Genomic DNA, 27,833 nt, shown 5'->3' with positions numbered 1-27,833 from the left:
TCTTTCCCTTCCTGGACTGACAGCCCAACACTGGAGCTTGAATCCTTTATTTATTAGGTGAGATTTCTATAGGACCTTTCCTCTGAAGAGATCAATATCAGTGAAGTTTGTTTTTGCTTCTGGAAGGTGCTTTTAGCTAAGCAGACTGAGGTTCTGACAAGATCACATGATAGTCCTTACTCCTCACCTCTTGGCCCCTGAAGATGCAGACTCCAGGAAAAGCCTTGCCGCTTCAAGTTTTGCTGCTTTGTTGTCGGAAATGAGCCTGAATAAGACTGTGGCAGATAGCAGCACAGCTGTGCAGTGTTGGTTGACTTTGTAGCCAGCGTTACCAAAAGAGAACTTGCATTTGGGGGGCGGGGTGCTGCTGTCTTTTGGAAGGCAGATATGGAGAAGGCCGCCCACTAGCCAGAGCCCCAGGCACAGTGGTGGAGGGTTGTTGGCTCTCACACAGTGTCTGGTGTTGCTAGAACTGTTCAGCCTCTGAGACTCCAAGTCACCCTGCCAGGGGGCTGGGTCCCTGGGACGGACCCACGAAGGGCATGAGACCCAGAGACTGAAAAGAAACAAGTGCTGGTGAGGCAGGGAGGAAGTGCTGAGAGCTGGTGCTCTCCTAGCTGGTGGGAGAGGAGCTGTCACACTGCAGATGTGGGTGGTCAAGACTGACCGTGAGATATTGGAGCAGAGTTCAGAGGCCACAAACTGAAAAGGGTAAGTGAGTCCGCCCTATAATTTATTGGAGAAGTGCCTAAAGTAATTGGATCAGCTGGCTTGTCTAGGAAATTTCTCACCTTTCCACGTCTCCTTATTTGTTAAGATGTTATTCCCATCCCTGTTCGGAGTTAGGCAGAACCCAGTAGGGAATGAAGGCATTTACTGCAGGCTTTGCAGAGAGGTGAGGGCAGCAGCATATAGAGGCTGCTTGGTGTGGGTACTCAACATCACCAAACTTGACCTGCCCTCAAGCCTGCAGTCCAGAAAACACCCTCTGCTGTCAGATCAGGAGTTAAGGCAACCATAGTTACTGAGGCCCAAAAAAGAAAAGGGAAGAGAGCAGAAGTTGAGGTGTGGTGGTGTTGGAGAATCCCGGCATTGACTCATGGGGTAGTGTGAGCTTGGGAGGGGCTGCTGCTTATTTCCTCCTGTGATTTGAAAGATGTTCTCTTTCTCTGTTGTCCCCTGTGGAGTTGAGAGTTTGGGCCACCGAACTGTCTAGTTTATTTTCTACCCCAGTGCCTGGGACATGGTTGGACAGAGGGTACGACAAGAAGTGCCCCTCTTTGCTTTGGGTACCTCACCAACTGCTGTACATGTAAAATGTACAGTACCTGGTGGATACCTGGGAGACAGGTGACCCTGGCCTGTGGGGATCTCCCCCAGTGGCTCTCTTCCGCAGCAGCCAGCCAGGCCTGCTGTAGTTATTCCAATGAGTCCTCCAGAAAAGTCCTCCGGGGCTGCGGGGGAGCTGGGGGAAGTGTTCATGCAGGTGTCAGATGATTTTCTCAAGCCAAATTTTCTGTTAGGTATCGGTCAAGATACTGCTTGTAATGCAGGAGATGGGTTGTTCTTACGCCGTAGAGTGGGAGGTGGCAGGCGGTGGCTGTGGCCGTTGAAGACATTTGCTGTGGGTCAAGGAGGCTTAACTAGTGACAGCCCATTTGCTCCTCAGGGAGCTCAGGAGCGGGCCTCTTCCTCCCTGGATCATTGTGAGGACACCCGCTGTGCAGCAACAGGCTGTTGCTGTCCAGTGGGAGACAGAAGCTCCGAGTCGCACGTGATGGAGCTTGTGCATCCTTGTGATTAATACATGTGATGACATGTGTTCTTTAGAGCTGTGCACCTCGGTTACAGATTGACCAGGAAGGGGGAAAGTTCCAGACGCACAGATTAAAGGGCCAGCTTTGTGTTAATTCTCTTGCATCAATTAAATTGCTCTTCCCTTGAACTGAACTGCTACCCCAGGATTAATTTTCCTTGGAATCTGGAGTAATTGACCAAAATACTAGGGTAGAATAGGAAACGAATGTCAGTGGGAACCTGTGTGTTTACGTTCAGTTCTTCATTATCTGTACTCGGCACATTTGTGATCATGAGTTACAGCAAAGTTTTAATTCCAAGAAAGCATCTAATGCCATCTTGGACATTTCTGGGTTGCCTCTCAGAGTGAGCTCAGCAAATACAGGCTCATATTAATAACAGCAATAGAAAAGCATAATTAGGAAAGTAAACTTGCTACTGCAAAAAAATTTAAAAAATACATCCAAAGCCAGAGCCAGACAGTAATCATCTTTACACTGCGTTCGCTGTACCCTGTTCACCCAGGTGGTTGGAAGTAAACTGTGTGGTGGTGGTCCTCTCCAGGAAAGGGGGCGAGGGCACAGTTACCAGCAGTAAATATTCTTTTATTTTTTATACATTTAAAAATTTACTTCCTTCTTTCCCTCCCTCCCTCCCTCCCTCCCTCCCTCCCTCCTCTCTCTTTTTCTTTGGCTGTGTCAGGTCTTAGTTGTGGCATGCAGGATCTTTTGTTGTGGCGCATAGGCATCTCTCTAGTTGTGGCTTGTGGGTTTTCTCTCTCAAGCTGTGGCCGCACGCTCCAGGGTACATGGGTTCTGTAGTTTATGGTACGTGGGCTCCTTGAGGCGCGTGAGCTAAGTAGTTGCAGCACACGGGCTTAGTTGCCCCACAGCATGTGGGATCTTAGTTTCCCCACCAGGGATTGAACCTGCATCCCCTGCATTGGAAGGTGGATTTTCTTTGTGTAAAGAAATTTTCTTTGTGTAAAATGCTGTGTAGCAGAAAGAAAGCCATGTGAGTAGGGGGAAGGAGCAGGGGAGGAGGGGGCATCCAGCCCTGAAACCAGCTGAGTGAGTTGTACTATGTAAGGTGTGAAGGGCAACAACAGCTGGAAGAGCTATCCTGGTAACAGCCAACCTTCCTTGAGTCGAAGCTTCAGCTGCTCTAGTCTTTAGTGCCCGTAACAACCCCGTTTATAGGAGACACACCTGAAGGTCTGAAAGGCTAAATGGCTTACTAGCAGCACACAACTGTCAAAGCAGTGCAGCTGGAACACGAATCCAGTACTTGGGCTCCAGAGCACAAGATCCTCACTGAATTATCCAGAAAGAGAACTTGAGGTTGCCCTAAGGGACATGCCATAGCAGCAGGGGTGGGACTAAGCCAGAGGTTTCTCCCAACGCCGGTCTGTCATCTCTGTCCTCCCCTGTGACCCCAGTATGTGGATTGTTGAAAGGCCAGCAGAGAAAAATGGGGTGAGTATTCCTCTCTTTTCCAGGTGTTGTTCTAGAGAGACGCATGGCATCTGCAGTCTGGTGTCCCCTGACGGCATTGCCACTTGGCCATTCTGGACTTGGATGAACTGGCTTTTGCCAGTGTAGCCTTCAGGGGTGGTGAAACAGGCCAGTTTTCTGCTGAGCCGTGTGTGAGGAGCCTGGCTTTATTAACTAAGTTGCCCCCGTGGGCCCAAGCTTTGCCCTCGGCTGCTCTTGGGTAGGATGGGTTTGGCCCTTGTTTTGCCTCCACTGCAGCTTTGGAGTTGGTTTTCTAGGAGACCTCTCTGAGAGGATAATCTTTTACAGGACAAGGAAATACTGAAAGAGAAGGCCAACAAATCAGGAGCCTGCGGAGAGGAGGATAAGGTCTCCCCCCAAAAAGAAGTTTCCTGCTTGTACCTCACTATTCTCCTGAGGCCCCAGAGAGGTGGGGGTGGGCAGAGGAAAGAGGAGGCCAGGAATGCAAGCACCTTGTAGGGCTTTTGGATGCTAAAATGTGCCCCAGCTCCTAAGAGGCTGACGCTGGCTGCCTGCTTTCAGCTACTGAAAGGAAATGTTTGAAAGAGCAAGTCATTATTCCTGTGGCAGAAGCTGCCTTGAGCCATTGTCTCTCAGTTTTAAAATATATGTTCATCTCTAGGTAAAACAGCCTAGCACAACGTGAGCCTGCAGCCAGCCCCCTTCTCCTCGTGCACCGAGGGGTTACAGAGCTTGCTGGGGGAGGGTTCTCAGGTCAAAGCTGAGGGCACAGTTTCCTTCCTGGTGCGGGCACCTGGACCCCAGGCCCGGCCCACCCCTACCTCCCACACACACCCTGTGGTAAAAATAGGGTAGGCTTTTCCTGGGTGGAGGCAGGAATGAAGGGTGGAAGACTTGTTCTCTGGACGTCGGGTGGTAGAAGGAGATGTTCCTGGGACAGGGCGAACATTCCCCACGGACGAAAGGAAGGAGGTCAGAGTTTTTGCAAGAATGAAGCGGCCTGAAGAGATGGCAATAAAGGACACCAAGAATGGTGGATTTTTCTATACTTGTGCACACACCGTGTCGGGAGCTTCATTAAGCTGGGCCGTGACAGCGCGGCTCCCCTTCACCACCGGCTGCTCCCAGGGCCTTCGCGAGTGCTCTTTGCGTGGGCTTGTGTATCTTTGCCTTCTGTCACAGTGCTCTTTGTTGTAGTGTTTAGCTTGTATCTAACTGATGTTTTAATTGATTTGGGGAAAATGATTGCTTCTGTTTTAGAGCTGTCGTGGTTGTTCTGTGGTTTTACTAAATTGTTGAGTACACTGGGCTCTTCTAAATTGCGTGTTCCCCTTCCCCTTGGAAAAGAGGCTGATGCCTGCCTGGTGGTTCACTGTGGCTTTGGTTCCAGCTCCTTGGGCAGCTGACTCTGTCCATCTACCCTTTCTCTCCCCCAGCCCAGCCGAGCACTGTGTGAGCTAACTCAGTGAGCCACGATCCAGTTCTTTTTCTTGGAGTGTGATTGCTTTTCCCTCCTCCATGCAAAGTCAGGGATGGAGGAGAATGTAAAACAGACGCGTTCCATTCCCGAAACACCTGTGGCTGCTTTGCCTGTACCATGGGCCTGATGAAATAAAATGCATTAAGATCCTTTAATGCATTTCTGTGCTACAAATTCTGCCTTGGGCATTGATTGGGTCAGCAGACATGGTGTAATCCAGGGATTGCTGCTGGTGGGAGTATAAATGGTTAATGCTTTCCAACAGGCTTTCCTGTACCCACCTGCTGTTCCTAACATGTACTTAAAATTAGCTGTGAGGTCAGTTAGCTGTCCTGAGTTTTAAGAAACTTTTTTGTTGTTGGAGAAATGTGATTCTTTTCTTCTAATGCGCTTGCCTGGTTATTTCAGACACGAGTCAGGTATATTTGTTGTTTATGTTTGAAGTAGACACTTCAGATAGCAAATGGTACCTATTGACCTGAGATTTGGAGGCTCTGTTACCTAGGTTTCTCAGGGAGCTTTAGGAGGCCTTGGGTGGGCTCTGTTTGCTGTTTGGATAAAAATATCAAGGTGCATTCTCTGATTTACCTCCTCCCTGGACACATCTGCCTGGGGCTTGTTGCTGGTGGGCAGGCACCGGGAACAGACGTGTCAGTCTGGATAGCGCGTACACGCATGGCGCCGCCTGAGGCTGCACACCTGGAGATCATTTTACAGTGCCTCGGTCCACAAGGCTTGTCAGTATTTTTAGGTTCTGCTTGAACCTCTGACGATCTGAAATTCAAATGAGCAAGAAAGTGTAAAACATTTCTTGTGAGTGAGGTGAAAACACCGGAGCAGCTGGAGCCGAGGCCCACCCTGGTCTGAGGCGTCACTGAAAATGGCCACTTTGGGAGAGCCCCCGAGTGGGGGGGGGATCTGTAGGAAAACAAATGTTTAATTAATTAAAGTCCACAAGTATCCAGAGCTGCCCAGTTTTGTCAACTTTTAAATGGTGCTTTTTACTCCAAGATAAAGCCAATAAGCAACATTTCTGTCTGGCAGGGATTGAATAAAAATGTCAAGGGTTCAGACTTTGTGAATTCTGGCATCGCTTTCTTTGTCTCCTTTAGGAAATTCCATGGGAAAAAGACAGTTCCAACCCCTGCTCAGTTCTTAAGGTTCAGAGGGAAGCAGTGGCCTGGGGATCCGGGGCCTCAGCCAAGGGTAGGGGCTGTACTGCCTGCGGGGTGACAGGTTGGCTCCGCCCTCAGTGCTCCAGCTCCTCCTCCACACACCTTCCTCACCCCCAACACCACAGTGGTGCCTGAGGATGGGGTGGGGGGGAGAGTCGGAGTCGGGGGAAAGGGGACTGGCCGATGAGGCCAATTATCTGGTTCAGCTGCCCTCAGGGCCCCTGCCTGCCAGCACGGCTGAGAGGTAGTGACCCTTTCTCCTCAGGCCCTGGGTGTTCCTCTTGGGCAGTGATTGTCAATGATTTTTGTCAACAAGTGAAACAGGAAATACTGTTACAACCTTATAGCACTTATAGTCAGGTACTGAGTGTTAGTTATATCATCTTTGCTTAATGATGGCATTTGTCAGACTGTTCTCAATCCTGGTGTATAGTCTCAAAATACCCACACCCGTCTCTGTGTGAGCAGAGGTGAGATTTAGCTATGGATGAGGGCGTCTGAATGAAATGGATGACTTTTAGATGTTAGCTTTAAAAGCTGAAGTTTGGTTCCCACCAGATGAGCATTTTTAGAAACCTGCATGTCAGACCTTTATGAGTCTTGGAAGAGTGAGTCTTGGAAGAGTGAACCTTGGATCCATTTTCTGCCGGGAATGTGTTTTTAGAGATTTAAGGTGTCGAGCATCTTCAGGTCTATGTGGCCTGTGGCTCTACACCAGGAGGGCTGAGACCAGGTGTGCTTGTTTATAACCGTGAGCGGCCTGCACTGAAATGCTTGTCCTCCCACAGGAATCCCCCGGCCTCTCTGTTCAGGGTGAGGGTGACCTGAGCGAGCTGCCTCTGCGTTTCTCATTCACATGGGACCCTTTCAGGACAGAGGGTTAAGATAGGTCTTGAATTGTACTTTTTGCCTTTTGCCTGCTCTGCCCCCTCTGTTGCTGTCCACAGCCACAGCACCCTGGGAGGAGCCCCGCGCGGTTCAGCCCCTGTGGCTCCCTGGGCAGGCCTCTTCGTCCAGCCCTGAGGCTGCCTGCTCAGTTGAAGGGTTTTTTCGAAATGAGGGTGTAGCTGCCGGAGACGTTGCTGCGTAGCTTGCAGAACGGGGGCAGGACGGCTGGCTTGTCTCACTGTGCTGGTCGGGCCTCCTCTCCTCTCCCCATGCCCAGGATGGCCTGTCAGGAGCCAGGCAGTGGCAGGTGGAGAGGGGCCTGGAAGGTGTGCCGTGGGACCCAGTGCTTAGACAGCTCTTCTGCACCCTCGCCTTTTAATCAAGGGCTCATCCCAAATTGCTCTTCTGCCCTGACAAACAAACAAACACCCACACAAGTTCTTGAGCGTTTTGTGAAATTTACTGAAAACGGCTCCGCAGCCTTGACGGAGCTCTGCGGCTTCCTCCTAGCCAGTATTTCATGGAAAACCAGTGATCTGGGGCTCCCAGGAGCAGGCGGCAGTTGTGTGATGTGGCAGGGGAAAGGGCTGAGGTCAAACCACATTTAGTATTATAGGCTGATCTTTTTTCAAAAACTTTTGCCTTGGGTGTTTTCCTCGCTTTTGGGGGGTTGGCATCCTTTTAATCATTATTCTACTGCTTCTCTCTGCAAAGCACTGATGTACATATAGCTGTCATAAGCAAAAGTATATTGAGATTGTTTTCAATACTACATGATGCTGAACTGTGGGGCCATAAGGAGGGTGTAGATGTGCATTGTACATACTGAGTGAGTCTGATAATGGTATATAACTTTTTAAAATCGGGGAGAAAGCATTTCATGATACCCTGGGTAGTAATACCAAAGCCCCTGTCGCAGCTCTGCTAACCAGTTCAGTGTCCTTTCTGCTTTCCTTCCCTCTGGACACTGCCTTGGCTGACCCACTCTGGAAAGGCCCCACTTGGTTTCTAATAAACGGCATGAGGAGGTGTTGAGGCTGTAAATCCCCTTGTGCTCTAAACCTGTGTTCATCACTGCAATGAGAACCGTCTGCTTCCCCAGCAGCCTAACTCACTTCTCTCCATATGCCCAGCTTGGTCTCCAGATTTCAGAGAATAACTGAACGTTCATGACACTTGAGTGGTTTCTGGAAACAGGTCTGTGGGTATCGAGAGAAGAGAATAAAGATTCACCCCCCCCCAGTCACCCCCGAATGCTTTCCTGTATCCAGAACAGCCCACCCCAACTACTGACACCAAAGTACATTTAGCCAATTGGCTGCTGTCAGTGGATAATACCTACTCAGCACTTGGGACAAGTTCCAGCATGTAACTTCCACTTGGTGAGTGAACTTGACAGGAGAGGGAATTGAGCTTAATTTATATCATCTAATAACCTCAGTGCAGCAACTTGGGAAGTTAGCCTTCCAGAATTTCCCCCAGACTTTTCCCCAGTGAATTACAATGCCATATATTGTCATTTTTACCAGCTCTGCTCCCTGCTGAACTGGTAAAAATTTACCTGCTGTTCAGTGATTTTCACCTTTCAAAAATCAAAGGCAAGTGTCAAGCAAGGTGTGTCTGACAGAGGTACACAGGACTTGAGTAGAGAAATAAGGTGTTTTTGGCTGAATGGAGAATCCTTGGGTGGGTAGAGAGAACATCCAGGAGTTCCTGTGGTTGTTGTGCCCTGTTTCCTTTTCCAGACAGAACCTGGGGCTCTCAAGTCCACCCACCGAGTTGGTGGTCCCCAGGAGTTGGCGGAAGGCAAACTAAAGCAGAGTTGTCAGGGGCATAGTGAGGGCAAGATTGGAGCCTCTTCCCTCCATCCCAGTCTACCTTTGACTAGGGTGGTGTTAGACTGAGCCAGGGCTGAGTTAATTTCAGGGGTAAATCCATTTCCTGCTACTTTTATTCAGCCAGCACCATTCATCAGGAGAGGAGAGCCCTTGGGACCCTCTTCTGCATCATCCCAATATCTTGAAGGAAGGGAAGCAGGGATCTTCCCACCCCTAATCATAGATGCTGAAGGTATAGAAATATGTCAGGACTTGGCGACAGAAATGCCTCCACACACTTCCTGCTGCCACACAGCTGGTACCCCTACCCCAAACTCCGACCTGACAGCAGGTTCTCCCCGACCAGGTGGGCTTTGCTCCAAAAAGATGATTGTGCTTGTTAGATGCAGGATGAATATTGAGGCCATCCATGCTTCTGCTGTGAAATCCTTTAGGAGAAAGACAACTGGTATCCAATACCTTCAAGTAATGAACTTATCAGTAAATATAACACACTAGCTCATTAATCTTAACGTTGCTTTTGAGCCAAGTGGGAGCTCAGCTTCTCAGGAGACAAAAATTTCATCTCTGTTTCTTTCCTTAAACCTAGTCCTAATTTAGAGTCAAACATATTGCCCTGCTCTCCCTGGGAAGCAGTTAATAATGTGTTTTTTTTTTCTGTACAATGGAGGGTCCAGGCTCGGCCTGGTTGCTCAGGCCGCCGTGGGCACCCGTCCGTACTCAGCATGAGCTGAAGGCATCAGAGCAGGGCTGTGAGTGTCAGCTGAGGAATATTCTCTGGGTAAAGTTGATCTTAAAAGTTAGGGCTTTTGAAATCATTGTCCATCATGGCCAGTCTTTGCTTCAACTTCTAATATCCTTCTAAAATCACTGCCTCCACCCCTCTTCTCTGAAAAGAATTGAGGATGGGGAGAGGGACGAATCACAGTTTGCAAGTGGTGGCTGTCCATTCACTCTGGCTGCTGGGGTCTGGGCTTAAAAGAGAGAAATCTCTGAGAAGGGATGATGTTTGCTTGGAGAATAAGTGAGGAGAGCATTGGCCCGGGGGTGCTGCTCTGGGATGCCTGCCCCAAGTGTGCAGGGAGAGGTGGTTTAGGAAAGGATTCCAGCTCACTGCAGGTCAGTCCTGTGGACCTGGTCTAGGCCCGTGGGACCTGGAGGTATGACCAGATGCAACTGTTGGGATGACGTGATGGGGAGGAGCCAGCCCAGATCTCACGCCCCCTCCCCTGAAAGAAAGGGCCAGACAGACCCAGGGAACATCGGGTGACTGTCGCTGTCACACGTCCACACCCCCATCAGCACTCCTAGAATTTGACCAGAAGGGGAGAATGGGCCACATCCTTCCTGACACAACTGTGTTCCCTTTGTCCTCTGAGCCTCTCTGCTGACACCCTGAGGGCCTCCTCTCATTGTTTGCTACCAGAGGGGTTTCATCTGTGCCTCTACCTGCTCTGCCGGCCTCTCCTCAACTCTTTGTTCTCCAGCGTTGTGCTCCCAGGAGGCCCGAGTGTGTGGGCCTCACCTCCTGCCCACCAGGTGAGGTTGGAAGCATCAAGCTCCATTAAGATGCCAGTCGGAGCTCGACATTTCTGTTCTTTCCTCTCTTTAAATGTAATACCTTGTCCAGTGCTTGAAGTAACCCATTTTCCTCTGAGAGCCCCCATTCATGTGTGAGCTTTGGTTTGATCACACCCACTGTCCCCATAATGATTTCTGGCCCCCCGCCCCGGTCTCCTAGAAGCAGTGCGAGTCTTGTGGTAGATAACTGAGGTTTATCCAGGCCGGGGAAGCACTGAGCTGCCAGCTCTGGGCTCTCCCGCCTGTGTGGGGCTGGGAGGGAAGGGGCTCAAGAGCCCACTCATTTCTGAGGCAGGCGCTGCAGAGTCACATTGGGGTTCCACCCTCAGGGTCCAGGCAGGAACAGCATTGAAGGCAGATGTGCCCCTTGGACGTTCTGAGGATGTCGTTGGACTTGCGTGAAAGTGCTGGCTGTCTTGTTAGAGTGGGGATATTGTAATAGGCTCTTCGGCAGCCGGAGCCCCTGCTGCAACCATTGTCCACTCACTGGACGGCCCTCCTGCTCTCTGGACCTGAGGGAGAGCTGGGCTCTGTGCACGTGGAGGCCACCCTAATGGTCTGTCTTCTCTGCTTCCCCCACTGCTGCAGGTTACGTGTTCTGTATGTTGCATCGCCTCCCTGAGCAGCATGACTGTACGTTTGACCACATGGGCCGTGGCCGAGAGGAAGCCATCATGAAAATGGTGAAACTGGACCGGAAAGTGGGGCGCTCTTGCCAGCGCATTGGGGAAGGGTGCTCCTGAAGGCCGGCTTGGCCGCTACGTGACGCTGTTCTTAGTTCACTAATGTTAGCCTTATTTAGGACAAAGTCAGCCAGACACCTTGTACTGGGCACGCGTCAGACTACAGCCAGTCCGTTTCCTTTCCTTAGCCAGCCATCCTGGTACTGTAGTTTAGGGGTTGATGGTGGTTGAAATTGATTTCTGGCTGGTTACTAAGGTGCCTGCTAGCCATTGTATAAAATTAAAACATGAAGAATATTTTTTTTTGAGCATGGCTAGTGGATTTAAAACAACACATACCTGTCACTGCTGGAGTCAAACTTACAAAAAGCCTTAAGTGGAAAGTGTTCCAGACGGAGACTCTGAGTCAATAGAGGAGGAGAAGCTGGTGTTCAAGTCCCCACGACGCACATGGCTTTGCCGGAAGCTCTGGTTAGTGTTCGGCCTTCACCTCTTCACTATCCTTAGTCCCAATAGCCAGGATACCTGATGGCCACGCATGCCCGGGCCACGGGAGGCTGCTGAGATTGGCCCCGTGGCTGGGCTGGGTGGTGGCCTCGCTCTCCCACTGAGCAGGAAATGGGGGTGGGGACAGGTTAAGAAAATTTACCTGACTTGCTATGAAAAAACTCTCTCATCACACGAGAAGAGAAACAGTAACCTCACTTTGAAAATCAGCTCCACTCAAGCCTAGTCCGCGAATGAGAACCACCTTTTCTACACAGGACCCTTGGTCACGAGAAGCGCCCGCGGGCGCGCCCTGACCCCACGGGCCCTGGTTCGCCGTTTGCCGAGTGCAGGGATCTGGCAGTGGATCAAATAAGGCTAATTGCAGCACCGCAGCTGTGGCCTCCAAACTGGCCTCTGCAGCTAGATTTCTAGATTGGAAGTTTTTTAAAAAGATGTTTCATAGCCAGCAGGAATCAATAGAAGAGCTGGGAGCTGCCTGCAGCTCCGTCCCTTCCAGCAGGAGCCTACTCAGCCCCTCCAAGGCCAAGGGACGATGCCTTGGCCTCGCCTCTCATGTCTGTGCGGCCTCGCCTCTCATGTCTGTGCAGCCCCACAGTCCAAGGGCAACCAATCCACTTCTACCACATAGCAAGTTTAGTAAGGGGGGGGACAGCATATGTCACAGGGACAGAGGTTCGTGGCCATGGCCCAGCTTGAGAGAGATACTCGCTCAGGCAGGTGCGGGGAGGGCCTATTTCTCAGCGTGTTTCTCTTCAGAGAGGAGTTGAGTGGAGGCAGGAGCTCAGGCCCAGTGGGGGTGGGTGGAGATGGGCCTGTTTGCCAGTGTTAGGAAGTCATCACCGATCAGGTGTGGGGGGTGGGTAGACAGGAGAAAGATGCCCTTGAAAGCCTGAGCAGGGGTGAATGGCCCCAGAGCCCCATCTGATCCAGGCCGGTGAGGGTCGGAGGCTCCTGCAGAGGCAGTTTGGATCTGCCCGCACACAGGCTACTGGAATAGTTTAACCCAGCAACTTACCCTTTTATACCACAGCAAGTGTTTGCTCAACTCTGTCTGCAAATTAACAGTTAATACCTGCAACTACAAATGTTTTTGGTCCGAAATATTGAAATAGGAAATCACGCTCTTCCCCGACTCCTCTCCCACCCCACCCCCACCAGAGTGGAATCCGCTGCAAAATCTCCAGCCTTAATTCTTGCTTCAGGACCCAGACCGGCGTCTTGCTCTAGGGCAGCCCAGGGCAGAGGGGCCAGGTCTGCCCACGTTTACCACTGTTACCAAGCCACGGCCCTCTGGCCAGTACCTGGCCATCCTCAGTGATGCGGCCCACCTCGGCCCCCCACCAAGCTCTGATCGTGAAGAGGCCACAGGCGCCCTTCCGGCCCTCCTCAGGCCCCACCGGCTGCTGCTTCCCGGCGGCAGCGATGGGAAGCAGGCTCTCTGGGGAGCCCGGCCGCACACGGGGCTCGCAGCCCATGGTCACTTCCTGATGGCAGAGCTGGGGGTGGGGTGGGAGGGCTTGTTCCCCGGCAGTATCTGTTCTGTGAAGTTTGTTAAATGTAAGGAAAGCTTAAATTCTTGTATCTTTAAAAGAGAAAATCTTATTTAACCCTTTTGTGTTCTAGATTTACTTACACACATAGCCTAGAGCTCAGTTTTAGTTTTAACATTGTGAAAATATTAAAAGAATCTTGTAACTTTATTCTTTTTTCTCCTGCTGAAAAAAAAAAATTAAACCAATCGTATGAAAGTTTGGATTTCTCTGTTTTGCCGGTTCTCCTAAGTGCCACCTGGATGACCAGGAAAACAATAAAAGGTCTCCCCAGCCAGAGGTTGGAAGAGATGGAGGGCTCTTGTGTGCACTGTCTGGGGCTCACTTGTCTGGTGAGTGTCCAGGCTCCACAGTTGCTCCTCTGGTTTCTCTTGTGTGGTTCCACCTCGGGAGACCCTGGGGTAGAGGTGTGTCTGCTGGGCCCAGCCTTCTCTGGCAGCAGGGAGGTTACGTACCTGGGGGAGATGGGAAGAATGAGCACCAGCCCAGAGGACCCCCAGCTGTGCGAGGGTTGGGTGTTCCTGGGTCCTGGCATATCCAAGACCCGACTTAACGAAGGACAGGCCTGGAGGAGAAAGATTCCCGGAGGGGACGATCAGAATGATGTAAATGCTGTGTAGAGGATCACCTAACATGCCTTAAGAAAGATAGACTAGGCTATCTCAGGATGGAGAGGTTGTGCCTGGGGTCTGCAGTACCCAGGGCCTGGAAAGGCGTTCTGAGAAGAAGGTGCTGTAGAGCTGTGGTCACAGCGTGGGCCCACATTCCTCTTTCTTACCGTCCTAGAGCAAGTCAGCCACACCTCACCATCCACACGTGTACTGGGCGTGATACTCAGGCCCCACAGAGGGCTAGCTGAGATCACAGGAGACGGGCTTGTTTGGGTGCTGTCTGTCTGCCTCCTGCCCAGAGGCAGAGAAAGCATGGAGCCGTGGGGGAGGGACCACGACGCACAGGAGTCTTTGCATGATTTCTGAAGGGAAGCCACATCGCAGTCTCACAGCTGTCAACTCGGTTGTTGTGAACACACAATTTGTATGTTTGCTCACCTAGGCTGCTATGCAAAATGAAGCTGCATCCTGCCCACAAATGAACACGTATTCCAAACAGCAACAGTGCCCTTTGGGCTTCTGGACACAGTCCTCCTTTACAGATGGCTCAGAAGAGCTGTTCCCCATCCCCAGCCCAGCATGGCCCCTACCCTCCCACATCAAAGAGGTCCTCACCAACCTTTACAGACCCAGAAACCAAAGATAGAGGACGTCTGCGTTCTTGGGTGAATTCAGGTTATACACGTCTGGCAAGAGTAGCTCATGGGCCAAGCCCCACGGCCACGCTGAGGTGCTCCTGCCACCCCTCCCTCTCCACACCGCAGTCCCGAGGCTGAGTCCGGTCCTCACCCTCCTCTGGCTTTTCTAGATGTGAGGGTACGGGTGGAGCGGCCTTGGAACCTCAGTGCTGGGAGAGCCTGACGAGAGCGTCCTGGCTGTTCCTCAGAGCTGGTACTGCCTCTCAGGTCCCTTCTGGAAGGGAGCTCTGAGAACTGGAGCTGCCCTCTGCAGAAGGAGGCCAGGAGAAGCTGGGCCCCAAGGCCTGGGGAGCTCTGAGCTGGCCTGGGCTGGTCAGCAGCTCTGTGCTCCCTGCGCACAGGCTTCTGGATCTCACTGTCAGCACCCAGGGCCACTGATGGGGACCCACTGCCTGGGGCAGGTCTGGGAGGGGGAAAACCCCCGTAGCAGCTGGGAGTAAACCAGGAACGTGGCGCTAGAAGCAGCCATCGGGGAGGACAGTGCCCCCTACACACAGGGTGGAAAGCAGAGGCCGAGGGGCATGGTGACCTTGGACAGCCTGGTCCTCTGTGCCCCACTGCTGCTCAAGTACCCTCCCTGTCCTGAGCCACAAGCCCTCGGAGGACGCTATCTGGCAGCAGATGGACAGGCTGTAACAGTGTCACCAGTGTTCCCAGGGCATCCATGGGAACCCAAGCCCTGGGCCCCAGATCCCGCCTTACAGGCCTCTCAGCTCCTCCTGCCGCTGGCTCTCAAAGGTGGTGGCCTCCAGCTGTCCCAGCCGCAGGGACAGCCAAGAGGAGACAATGGTGGAGGCAGCTGTAGGCAGCAGCGCCTCCTGCTCCGGGCTCAGGGCTTTAAATACTCAGGATGCATGGGGTAAATGCACGAGACATTTATCATGAATTACAGGTGGATGATTGTGGGTCTTTAGGCCCTGAGGCCTCTAGGGGAATATTTGAGTTGTTTAGGGGGCGGGGGAAAGCAGAAGCTAACTTGGTGGGCTTGACGGGCCCCTTTCAGAGTCTGCCTTCTGGCTGGGAGAGGACAGGTGTAGGGAAGGACGGCCGGGGGCCAGGGGCTCTGCTGCCCATCTGGATAGTCAGTCACAGAGGAAGCAAAGGACCAGGCCCGGGTCAAGACTGACTCAGCCAGATGAAAGGGAGGGCACCCTCACCCCTCTGCTAGGTTATTCCATGAGCATTATTACTTTAGTAATCTTTTAAAAGTAGAACAGTGATTTTCAAAAGTGTATGCCTGTCCTCACCTCTGCAGTGGAGGCAGGTCCTGGCCTGTGTCAGTCCAGCAGAAAGTCCTGCCTGAAGGCACGTGGGGTGTTTGGTGGGGGACATGCAGCTCCCCGCGCCTGCTGAGGTGCGACGGCTCCTGCGGCCAGTCTGATGGAAACCAGCAGAACCCCCAGGTCCTCTCCCCACACCTCAACACGGGCGGGGGCTGGGGTGTATCGGAATCTGGTTTACTTTCCAACCAAACCCTCCCACCACCGTTTCCACTCATTTTCTGCAAAACACCAGGGCCTCAGGATCCTGTCCAGTAACCAGGTATGACCAGGTCAGCTTCTAGGAGGAGAAACGGGCGCATCCCTGTTGCCCTGCACATCCCTCCCCCTCCTCCAAAAACTCCTGCGCAAACACCAGGCCCCAGGACGACTTCTCATTTAATATTAGAATAATGAGAACCATGGTGGCACAGAACCACGAACTGCATTTTAAATTCCTAGGGCCACTAATGAGCACTGAACTCCTGCTGGAGCTGTTATTAGGACAAACATTCAGAATGGATGGCTGCAGCCACGAAAGGAAGTGGAGCGTGGCCTGCACCACTGCAGCCACAGCTGCCGCCTGTCCGGCCGCCACCCTGAGCACCTCAGCTGCACCCAGAGGAGCTGGCCGCCCATGTGGAATGCAGGAGTGACACGGTAGCACCAGAAAACAAAACAAAACCAAAACTCACTAATGAGGAAAAACTCCTAGAAGGAGACACATTTAATTTTCTTTTCCTTCTTTGACACCCTTCTTCTCTATCCAAAGGGAGGTTCTTAATTGAAGCCCACAATGGGGAACGCTCCCTTTCTTTATTATCAAATGGCCTCAGCACACAGGATGCTCTGCTTTTTATCACAGATTAGACCTTCCTTTTTTCCCCGTGGCTCTACAAAGGATAAGTGATTACAATTTTGTTATCTTCTGAGTTAAAAAAAGGTGAAGTTGACTGGGTCGGCACTGTCTGCACAGCGGTTTGACAATTGGGGCGACAGCATAACTACTGAGCAATTTTTGCACAATTCAAAAGCTACTTTTTTCTTGGCCAAGGAATTAGTCTACCAAACACATCCCACTCTTGCTAAAAATAATTTTCTTTTCCCAACTCTTCTAGGAATAAAACACTTTTAATGTATTTGTCAGGAATCAACACTTCATTTACTAAGATTAAAGAAGTGACAAAGAGCAATTGAGAAGAGTCCCGCATCCATCATGGGCTCATGGTTCTAACTAGAATCAGAAGAAAAACGGAAAAAGCACTGAGAATATGGGAAAACGTGTTTGCGTGTGTGATACTGTTACACCTGTTTCTCGTTCAGAGTGCCTTTAAGCCCGCCTTGACTGGGGCGCCACGAGGCACACACCCCGCCCTGCCCACCGTGCTCCGCACCAGCCCTCCAAGGAGGTACCAGAAGGTGACGCTGAAGGCTTTCGCCAAAAGCCCCAACAAAGTGCATTTTACTCCCCCACAAAGCATGACCTAAAATGAAGGGCAGGAGGTTCTGCATGTTCAATCTCTAGACCTGGGTAGTGGTTACAAAGGTGGTGTTTCACAATAAAGGGCCAGAGGCCACAAGCACCCCTCTGTCCACCTCACCAGACCTCCTCAGAGCAGACGCCGTGGGACTGCATCCTCACGGGGTTGGGGGGCAGCCACGGGCCCTCATCTGCCACTGCCCCCCTCACAGCTTGGCCAAGCCTGCTGCCTGGTGTCCCACAGCTCCCAGGGAGTCAGCCTCCACCCTGTGCTGGGCATCGGGCTCCGCGGGCATCGGGCTCCTTGGAGCTGGGTCTCATCAGCACTCCCGTTTAGCTCTATTGGTCTCTCCCCAAGTTTGGGGGCCATCTTGGTCCTGCTGGCTCATGGGGGGTTAAGTCCCCTGCGGGACCAGCCAGGGCTCTGGAGAATGCCAGGCACCTGGGGACTTTTTCTTGGCTGCGCACTCATCCCTCGTTCCCTGGCAACGCGTCTGGTGTGTCGCACCTCGACTGGGGTGTCCAGGCCCCTCCAGCCAGGCATACAGAAAGAGCCCCCATTCCCCAAACCACAAGGCTCATCAAGGAAGGCAGAGCCCCTGCCTGGTAACAGGAGGCCGACCAGAGCAGGCTTTGCTGAGCTTCATCAGTGTCTGCTGGGGTCCAGAGCAGGCTTGCATCCAAGCAAGGCCTCTAGACCATCAGGGGGCCTCAGGGGAGGCAGCTGCGGGGCTAGGGGACGGCGATACCGCTGCACAGAGCTGGCCTCAGTCCTGCCCGTCCTCAGCACTGCCTCTCAGTCCCCTTCCTTCCCTTTATCTGAGAACAAGGTGTGTCTGAAGTGCTGGAGGAACAGGAGAGAGACAAGCTTTATTCTCTCCAGACAGACCTCAGGGCAGAGATCTGGAAGGAACGAACACCAAAGAGAATTCACAGAGGACAGGAAGCAGAGGGTGAGCCACTGGCCATGCAGGGCACAGTTCATGCCTCTTCAGGTGTGAAGCTGAGTGTCCAGGACGCAGTTAGTTACCTGTGCCTGGATGGAGAAAAGTACTGAAGGGCTCCAGACCCTCCCCCAGCCCACCCCGCACTTCCGTGGGTCAGCAGTGATTCCTCTCTGGACAGGTGACTTCAGAGTTTGAGAAGAAGCCCTTGAATAGATGATACTTGCAAAACATTTGAACCCTGCCCTCTTCTGACTTCCCTGCTCCTCCTGCCTCCCCTGTGGGCAGTGAATGCACCGCTGGAGGAAGTGCTGAGTTGTCAGGAATCCTCAGCTCTAACTGGAGAAGGGGCTGGATGCTGAGGGAGGCAGCGCCAGCCACAGAGCGCGGCCAGCCACCCGTGGCAAGCAAGCGAGCGGCACCGCTATTTGTTACCAGAGCCCCTCTCATTGTGAAAAGCTGTTCCCCTCAGAGGGTTCCACTCACCCCACGCAGGGGGACGCAGACAGAGATCAGAGTCGAGGGCACCGAGGGAGACTAGCAGAAAGACAACCTTCCCATTTAATCATGCAGCTTGAAGCTACCCTACTATTCCAATACTGATAAATCACAACTACATCACACTAGGAGGAAACAGCTGACCCACTGGCTCTTTGTACACCCATGACCATGTGTCTTTAAGACAGAAAGGACCCCCCGTCGGCCCCACCCCTCCTCCAAGCAGGATGCACAGAGGACCTGATCGAGACAGCCAGCCAACGGAAGAATCAGGGGATGAGCAAAAACCGGACACAATCTGATCAAGTTACACAGGGCAGTTAGCACTGGGATGGAAATTACTCAGACACACAGAGCCAGATCAAGCGACAACTGTCAGATGAGATCGTTTCAATGAGGACTAAAAGGAAAGCTTCTTAGAACTGATGTTTTTTTTTCAATCCCTGGCTGAGTATTATGGTCTGGGGGAAAAACAGCAACCACCGATCACCGCCACGCGGGAAAGGCCCACTTTTGCATTCCCGACACCGACTGGCAGGACGGCTGCCTCCACACCGCTCACTAACCTGTGGCAAATGGAGGACAGGTCCAGCCCAACCGGAAGTTGGTATACACTCATACATACTTCTGAACATTATATTAGCTGGTGACATAATCACTGTTTCCTTGTAAGCCTCCCAAGCTTAAAGGCTGGATACGTTTCAGGAATGACAGGTTAATAACTTGGCAATTCAAGTGATTATTAACTCCAGTGTCCACAGATTAATTTGCTCCTTGTGTATTTTGTTGATCTTCCTCAAAGGATTTTCCTCGTCAGACCAGGTGCCATAAGGAGCTGCATCTGTGCCTCATTTAGGAGATGCGCATGATATTTCTCAGCTCTACCCCACGCTCAACCGTTCAAAACTAAGGAAGGAAAATTACAGCGTCAAAAGGGATTAAAACAAGTGATTTGCTGTTTGAACCTTTCATAAAGATCTGGAAAACCTATGATTCAGCAAATGGAGAATAACTAAAAGAAATAAAAAATTATTTAGTTGCCAGGGCAATGTGTTCCATAAAAGTAAACACTCTAAGGAAACCCATTTCCTACAGGGTGCCTCCAGGTTAAGGAAGGCCTAATACATTCTCTTCCATTCCTGTGTTCATGTGCCATCTTTGTATTCCGACTCAGGCCTATTACTTCCTTCTGTGGTCTTTGCAGGGTTAGATTAGAGAGGTAGGGTGTTAATGGACTTGATGAAGATTGAAGACCCACTTTCTCCCCCTGGAGACCAGCCTGATTTGAACAAACTGAGGAGAACAAAGCAGCCCCTTTGTGTCCTTGGGAGGAAACCTGTCCTGTGCGTTTCTGCAGCCAGGTCTGTTCCTCGTGGGGCGGGGGTGGCAGGGGGAGGCGTCCACAGGCATCCCTGCTTGGGGAGGACACGGCTCCTGTGCCACCTGGGCCCAGCCGAGTCACTCCACACGTGCGCCTCCTTTATTGGTGCTGCCGGTTGGCTGAGTATGAGTTGGAGCCTGGGCTGGAGTGCAGTGAGTTGCCGCTGGGGGCCTGCAGGGCGTGGGAGTCGGGCTGCTGACTGGCTGGGCTAGTGTCCCCTGTCCCCGATTGCTCGCTGTTTTCCTCCTGATGGTTGCTCTGCTGCTCGGGACACTCAAAGTGGACGCAGTGGAACACCTGTTGAGAGAAAGGAGAGACCTGGTGAGTGATGGGTCAGTGTCGGAGCCCAGAGCTGCCATGAGTCGGGACACTGTCCCCATGGGAGTGACGGCAGGCCCTTCCGCTCCCCCCCCCCCGCCCCCCGCCACTGGCACCGACAGGCAGCAACTAGAGGGTGGTAAGCGCTTTTCAATCAGGATAGGGGACCGATGAGCCTAAGAGTTGCACGCAGCACAGCACGGATTCCTATAAAATGTTCCCACTGGATTTCTCCATTTTGGGTTACTTTTGTCTCATGAGCTTTTCTTTCTTTTTTAATTAATTAATTCTTACATCTGGCAGTTGGGTTAAAAGTCAGCGGGGTTGATGGTGGCAATGGCTGCATGATTCTGTCAATATACTAAAAAGCACTATGCTTTAAATGGGTGAGTTGCACGACATGTGAATTCTACTACAATAAAGTTACTTTCTAAAAAAGCCTACAGGGCATCATTACCCCAGGGGAGGACCCAGGCTTATCTCCAAGGGTCCAAAGAGCAGTTGCTCACCCCCTCCTGTGCCCTCCGGAGGGGAACAAGTTCTTGGTGCGTAATCATCCTCTGGGCAGCAGTGCTGGGGAGGGAACTTCAACCTGAGGTGACCTGGGCCAGCCGGGAACAAACACCCTCATGTGGAGGAATGGCCCCCCCGCAGGAGCCACGAAAAGCCTGCGTTCCACCGTGACTCACTCAGGAAGCACCACTGAGCAGACAGGGCACCACTCAGAGCTCGGCAAACAAGGGTGAGCCTCGGCCCTGACCTTGAGAACACACAGCACGGCTGGGGGTTGGGGGTGAGCCTGCCACGCCCGGAGCAGGAGGTAACTGCTGGTCTGTGAGCCGGGGGCACAGGGGCAGCCAGAGGAAGCCCACGCCAGAGGAGGGTCTTTAGGGATGCCCTCCCCCCCACAGAAATTCCTCTCTCCACTAACAGCCAAGTCCTCCAGGGGTCCCTGCTCTGTGGTGCCTGTCCTGAGCTCTTTGCACAGGAGAATCACATCCTCTCCTGGGGGCGTCTTCAGTCTGAAGCACACAGATCGACTTTCCAGGGAGCATGCTGGCAGTTTTAAGGGAATCAATTTCCAGATCCTCAAATTCAGTATTTTCTAAAACTGCCTCAGAACATGACTGAATTCACAACATCCTTCCCCACCTCACAGAAGGAAAGCACAGCCCTCGCCTGCCCGTGCTACAGTACGCACTGGGGCACACCGACCTCCCTCCCACGGATGCCAAGCCCTGGATGGGGAGCACCCTCCCATGAGTCATGGGCCCTGATGCCTTCCGGGTCCCCATGAGAGTGAAATTTGGCCTGAGTGAGATGTTCTGAATTCAGAACCGAACTGTATATGTGACTCATGTAATTCTTTTAAACGTAACTGCAATTTTCCCAGAATTATAAAAACATTTTCAAAATACACTGGCTAAATCCCATGAATAACTCCACAATTACTTTCAGATTTGGTGTGCCTTATTCAACGAGTTGGTTAAAATCTATTTTACCAAATCATGTCATCAAATATGTATTCCTAATAATCCTTGTCTTCCGTCTTTTAAAATGTTTATTTTTTTCTATCTCATATTAACAAAAATAATTGTATTTAAACTTATGAAGAAATTTTTACTTCTCAACCTTAAAATGTTCAAAAAATTACATTTTTTTCCCAGAGCTCTTTTAGGGGATATGCAAACAAAATGTTTGAAGGCCATTGCTCATAGCGCTTAGAAGACTCTAAGCCCTCAACAGAGTCCTTTTAAAAGTTAATAGGCAGGAATTCCCTGGCGGTCCAGTGGTTAGGACTCTGCGCTTTCACTGCCAAGGATGTGGGTTCGATCCCTGCTCGGGGAACTAAGATCCTGCAAGCCATGCGGTGCAGCCAACAAGAAAAAAGAAAAGTTAATAGGCAGACTTGCAGCCACATGGATAGATCTAGAGATTATCATACTAAGGGAAGTAAGTCAGAAAGATAATTACCATATGATATCACTTATATGTGGAATCTAAAATACAATACAAATCAACATATCTATGAAACAAAAACAGGCTCACAGACATAGAGAACAGACTTGTAGTTGCCAAGGTGAGGGGGGTGTATGGCAGAGGGAAGCACTGGGAGTCTGGGATGAGCAGATACAAACTATTACGTATAGGATGGATAACAACAAGGTCCTACTGTATAGCACAGGGAACTGTATTTAATATCCTGTGACAAACCATAATGCAAAAGAATATGAAAAAGAATATATATATGTATGACTGAGTCATTTTGCTGAACAGAATAAACACACATTGTAAATCAACTATACTTCAATAAAATTAAAAGAAACTTAATAGGCAGGCCCTGGAGGGAAGGCGAGGACATTTTAGGGTTAGAAGTGTTCCAGGCAAGGGGAATAATATGGGTGAAGACCTTGGGTGGAAAGAGCCAAGTGATGTCTGAGAAGATCTGAGTGGCAAACCGTGAGGAGAGGGGAAAGTCGGCAGCAGGGCGATTGAGAGCTTTGGAGCAAAAACATTCTATGATCTGCTGGAATAGGATTTAGGGGTGAGTGCCAGTTCCTGAGGGGCCTGATGGCACAAGACAGTCTTAGAGACACTGTTGTGGTAGGCCAGTAACACGACAGGAACTGAGGCGGAGGGAGCCGGAGGCCACCAGTGGCTGCGGGACCAGGAGGCAGAACCAGCACCGTGGACAAATACCTGGTAGGGCCCCGGCTCTCCTACCGGTGCTACCGTATCCCAAGGGTTTTCTCCCTTTGGCCTCCAGACTTCTAAACCAGCCCTAGATAAGTAAGATGATGCAAGTCGTTGTAAAGCTGTCATCGAACGTAGGCGCAAATGCTGAGGCTAAACTGTAAGCATGTAACTGGCGTGTAGTGATGTGTTTGGAAAGGACTGGTGGGTGCCTGGGCCTGCGTGGACAGCTGTGAGAGGCAAGCCATGTGGTACAGGGCCAGGCTCCAAGCCCTGGCCACCCACTGCTCCCAGGAGAGCTCAACCCTCACTCTCCTTGGGTCGGGCCCACCCTTTCCTTCCGAGTGGCCTGCTAGCTCAGAGGACCTACTGAACTTGGATCTGCCCATGTTTCCTGAGTCCTGGATAAGGGCCTGTCTTTAGAGGATAAGGCACTGGTACCCCGGGAGTGGGCAGGATGCAGCCAGGGCTGGACACCTGCCACTCCCCCTGAGAAAGGACCAGGCGGAGGAGACTGCAGGGGGCTCAGGAAGTGCAGAGAGCCAGGGGGACGCGGCTGCCCCTGCTTCCTCCTGGGAACTCTACAGCCTCCACGGCTAGAGCACACGCACCGTGCACACCCACACCACGCACACAGGCACACGTGCACTATGCACGCATACACATGCACCCTTATTCTGCAGAATCAGGTTCACGGAGAAGACAAATGTAATATCAACTGTGAAATTATACTTAAAATATAAATTCCATGCTTACCTTCCTGCATCACTATTTCTTCCATATTCCCACTTCAATTCATTTACCTACCACTGTTTCAAATTTCACCTTTCAAACTAATATGAAGCCCGAGACCACGCGTCCTCTTTGTATGGGCAGAGTGTATTTTCTCTCAGAGTGAGCAGATTTCTCCCCTTAAAGCTCAGGCTGGTGCTGCTTCCTGTGGACCCGAGTCAGCCCCCAGTCTCTCCTTCCTTTCCTTTTCTTTCCTTTCTCCCTCCCTTTTATATCAACTCTCTCCCCTTGGGCCCACCTGCAGGTGCTTACCTGTCAACAGCCATAGGGGAGGGCCTTTTCTGGGGATTTAAACCTGTCTGGGCCGTCAGCTCTCACCTGGGCTGCTCAGGGTAAATCTGAAAATCCTCTATTAATACCTCTTCTCCATCAGCTCCACATTCTTTGAGCTTCTGAAGTGACAGGACCACCTTCTGGTGGGTTAGTGACAGTCTCTTGCTTCAGGAGCACCCGTCTTTCCAAGCACGGAGTGGGGCCATGGAGACAACCCCCCAGAACACATCTTGGCTTCTGCACACCCCCCGCCACACTCTCAGTGGATCCTCTCCCTAGACCTCCTTGTAAACGAACAAACATCCTTCTCTTTCTCAACACCACCCAGAGTCATCTTTCGTCCCCGGCGCCTGTGTCTCCTCCACCTGTTCTGAACGATGCACTTTACGGCACCGTCCCCATTCTGACCTGACCTCCTTACCCTGCCCCATCACGCCCGCAGTCGGCTATGTCACCCCGCTCTCGCGCTCCCCGTCAGCATCTCTGAGGCTGCTCCTCGGAGCCCTAGGCTGATGCTAATCCTTCAACTGATTTAACGCTGTCCTGCTGCGTATTACCTTTCCCAGTGAATGGGTTTTCTCTCCTTGTGCTCTCATGAACCTCCCTTCGGGTCTCTTAATTTCTAGGCCAGCCTGTGAGGCTCCAGGGCCCAAGGCCCAGCCTCTCCTCCTGCCTGTGTCCTGACCTGTCAGTTCCCATCTGACTCAAGGACCGAGGCGTGGCCGTCCTTTCTCCCACTCAGGGCCTTGCACAAGAATAAACAAATCAATAAAAACCCTGGATTGAAAAATAAAGTTAAAAAAGATCTCAGTGCAGCTGGCCGCTAACTAACGTCTGGCTCTCACCTAAGGAAGGGTCCCCATGGGTGACGCAGTCCAGAGAGGCAGGGTGGGTTTCTGCTCCACGCTGTACCCATAAAAAGCCTGGAGGACGCGACTACAGTGAGCACTCAATACTGCTGGTAGCCGGACCCCTGCTGTTGCCCCGTTCCCACTGTTACTCCCATTCCTCTAACTTGGGTGACTTAACTGCACCACTGTCTCTAGCCCACTTAACCAACCTGTTTTAAAATAGCAACTCGAATGGCTATTATTCCCGACATACCTAACGGTACTGTTTTGGTGTCCTCCTGGGGATGCTCCTCCTTGGAGAAATCACAGTCATGCCTCTCCCTGACCCTGCAGAGCTCAGCGTAGGCTCTGCCCTCTAAGCTGGGGGAAACTGGGAGCCTCTGGGAGCCCTGGGAAGCCCTAGCCGCCAGCAGCCTGGCCGAGCCTCCGCGGCCGGATGTGAGGAGCCAGGGCTGTGTCAGGGCTGCGCTTCAGGCTGTGACCCCGGAGTCCCAAGGGTGTCACTAAGGGACCAACTAACTTTGATGCGGGTTCACTGAGCATCTCCAGAGCCAAGCGGGCTCTGCCAAGTCAAAGGCAACGCACAGGAAACAGTTAACTTTGTAAGTCACAAACCATGTGGTGAAGATTCCAAGTGAAAAAGGGTGTTTTACAGATGGAAAGATGGGTGCGGAGGTAGAGCATGCAGCGGGGACAGAGCGAGCAGATAAGGGCGGCAAGCTGGGAAAGGACCGGCGCCTCCATGTTCCAGGCTCAGGCTGGGGGGCAGGACAAGGTGACACCACACGGTAGGCGTGGCCAGAGGAGCCAAACACGGTGAGGAGGGTTTGGAGGTCAGGAGGTCCAAGTGCATTCTTTAATTCACTCACTCACTCATTCATTTATTAATTCCAAAACACAAGGCACCTCCTGCACCCCCTCCTGTGAGGCCTGGCCCCCTCAAAGGGTGCACCAGCCAGTAAGGATAGAGACACGTGAGTGGACAGGCTCTGGCCACCAAGGGAGCCATGAGGGTGCAGAGGAGGGGCCCCCAGTCAGCCAGTGGAGCAGGGGATGCCGCCTGAGCTGAGTCAGGGAAGATGAGGCAGTCAAGCAGAACTGGTCAGAGGAGGGAGGCCTGGTGCAGGAGGAGGGTGACCACTGTGGACTCCCAGCCAGCGTGATGACAAAGAAAGGCGGGAACGGGGGAGTTGGGGAGCAGGGCGGCAGAGGCAAGAGGCCATGGCTCAGGGGACTGGGCGAGGACCCGGCCTGGACCTGGGCAGGGAGCCAGGGTCGCCGTACAGAGGAGAGTCTTAAAAACGTAAGTATTTCTTGAGTTAAAAATATTACGAAAAGAATACATTTATGGTGACAAATAATACAAGTGCCTGAGGAAAGAAGGTAGATGACAACAAACCCTTAAACTTGAAATCCCCTGAGGTAGAACATAGCAATTTGGGATAAACAGGAAAGAATCATTTTTAAAGGATAAATAACAGAACCTGATAACAGGCTTGGTAAGACTGACACAGGAGAGGGAAGGATTCTTCACAGCCTCTAAGGATCCTCTGGGAGGATGGAGGCTGGGGGACTATGGTGCTGCAGCGGGCACAGCACGGGGGTCCGAGGGGCCTCCAGGCCCAGCCAAGTACCTGGGACCTGGACCCATCCTCAGAGCCTTCCTTTCACTGCTTTTGTTTTTTAACCTTCAGTGACCTCACTGAGCATAAACACTGGCCCGAGGCTAAATCACACAGTCCCTGCTGTCAGGACCTCTACCAGATGGAACTCAACCCACGAGTGGTGAGTGGGATTCAACCTCAGGGTGGAGCAGCTCCAGAATCTGTGCTCTCTCCATATCAGGATGCCTCCTCACACAGACAACATAATAGCAAGTGAGAAGGAATACACAGTGTGAGAAATTAATTTCACCTGGAAGGGAAGATCAGTGAGGAAGGTGTGCATAAACCAGGCTTTGAAGACAGGGCGGGAGTGGCCTTCCAGGCAGAAGGGACAGGGAGGACTTCCAGATAAAGGTTTGGGGCCTCGCTCGCCTTCTGTACACCAACGTGCCAGCTCAGCTGTCTCAGTGGATAATCCAACCCACTGGCCTTGAACCTAACATGACGACAGTGCGAAGCCAACACCCAGCCAGGTCCTGTGCAAGGCTGGGGTTCTTCCCTTAGGACCCTAGGCCCCTTCGGATGTGCACCCGTTGCAAACGGGCATCCAGAGAGGGGGCCTGTGGGCGGTCCTGACTCTCTCCATGGGAGCAGGGGTGGAAAGTGAGCCTGTCCTGGAGAAACTGGCACCTTCTCTGGTGGCCAAGTGGTCGGGGCTGGCCCGAGATGCCTGCCACCCCTGCAGAGGTGCAAAGGGAAGAGAGGCTGGGATGCCTCTGCTCTTTTCACACAGACACTGGAGGTCGCTGTTGCCTGGAGGAGTCATCACTGCCACGAGGGGCGGTACCAGGTGCCACGTGGAAACTGCCGCTTGTCCCTCACACCCCTAAGCTCCTCTCCCCACGGAGCACCTCAGGCCTCCCTCTCGGTGGAACAGCCAGGTCCTGAGTTTCTCTTCGCTCAGAAGCTTGTGTGATTCAATTTCTTTCCTCCAAACCTTCCCAAGACTGCGATACCCCTTGGAAAGGATGTGACCAAAAGTGAATGAGGCATACAGGGCAGAGTCACACTACTGATTTATGCAAAACCATTACCGCAGTCGCCGCATCATTTTCCCTTCCCTTCTCGGCAATCAGGTATCCCATTAGCCTGTTTGATTACTGCTGCTCACGAAGGGGTACCTTCGCTGAACCAGCTTCAGTGGCTTCTGGATCTGTCTTCCGAGAGGAGCCAGTTAAATTGGAATGTAGTCGTGTGTGTGAATCCGATGCAGCCTGAGTCACATCCATGTGTCCTTTTTTGTAGCTGCTGTTTCTTATCCCTTTGCCTTTCCTCTCTGGGAGCCGTAATTCTTGACGTGTCTGAGACAGTCTGGGGTGAACCCTGGAAAGGACGTACACAAACGTGCCGGCCCCTTCTTGGCGAACAGGCAAATTCCTCGGCTAGCCACTGT

At 52.0% G+C, this 27,833-nt stretch overlaps 2 protein-coding genes across 9 annotated transcripts in view; one reads left to right on the top strand and one right to left on the bottom strand.

Annotated features, from left to right (window-relative positions):
* Positions 1-11,990, top strand: part of ZFAND3 (zinc finger AN1-type containing 3) — a 316,031-nt gene extending 304,041 nt beyond the window's left edge. For all 3 annotated transcript variants that reach the window (XM_089917979.1, XM_022581805.3, XM_022581806.2), the window contains exon 6: positions 10,823-11,990. In XM_089917979.1, the coding sequence (XP_089774105.1) occupies positions 10,823-10,977 (155 nt within the window). In that variant the 3' untranslated portion in view covers positions 10,978-11,990. The remainder of the gene's footprint in view (positions 1-10,822) is intronic.
* A 1,013-nt stretch (positions 11,991-13,003) lies between these two features.
* The window catches only part of BTBD9 (BTB domain containing 9), a 413,720-nt gene continuing 398,890 nt past the window's right edge, over positions 13,004-27,833 (bottom strand). For 5 of the 6 annotated variants that reach the window (XM_022581804.3, XM_089917977.1, XM_089917976.1 and 2 more), the window contains one exon: positions 13,004-20,145. In XM_022581804.3, coding sequence (XP_022437512.1) covers positions 19,948-20,145 — 198 coding nt within the window. In that variant the 3' untranslated portion in view covers positions 13,004-19,947. The remainder of the gene's footprint in view (positions 20,146-27,833) is intronic. The other variant, XR_016394453.1, reaches the window with a different exon arrangement.

The sequence above is a fragment of the Delphinapterus leucas genome, chromosome 10 (genome assembly GCF_059928025.1).
Source record: "Delphinapterus leucas isolate spDelLeu-1000000601 "Yukka" chromosome 10, BTC_Dleu_Yukka2, whole genome shotgun sequence".
In the NCBI taxonomy this organism is placed as follows: Eukaryota; Metazoa; Chordata; class Mammalia; order Artiodactyla; family Monodontidae; genus Delphinapterus; species Delphinapterus leucas.
Note: the sequence above shows the minus strand (reverse complement) of the source record. Positions and strands in the feature narration are given on the sequence as shown.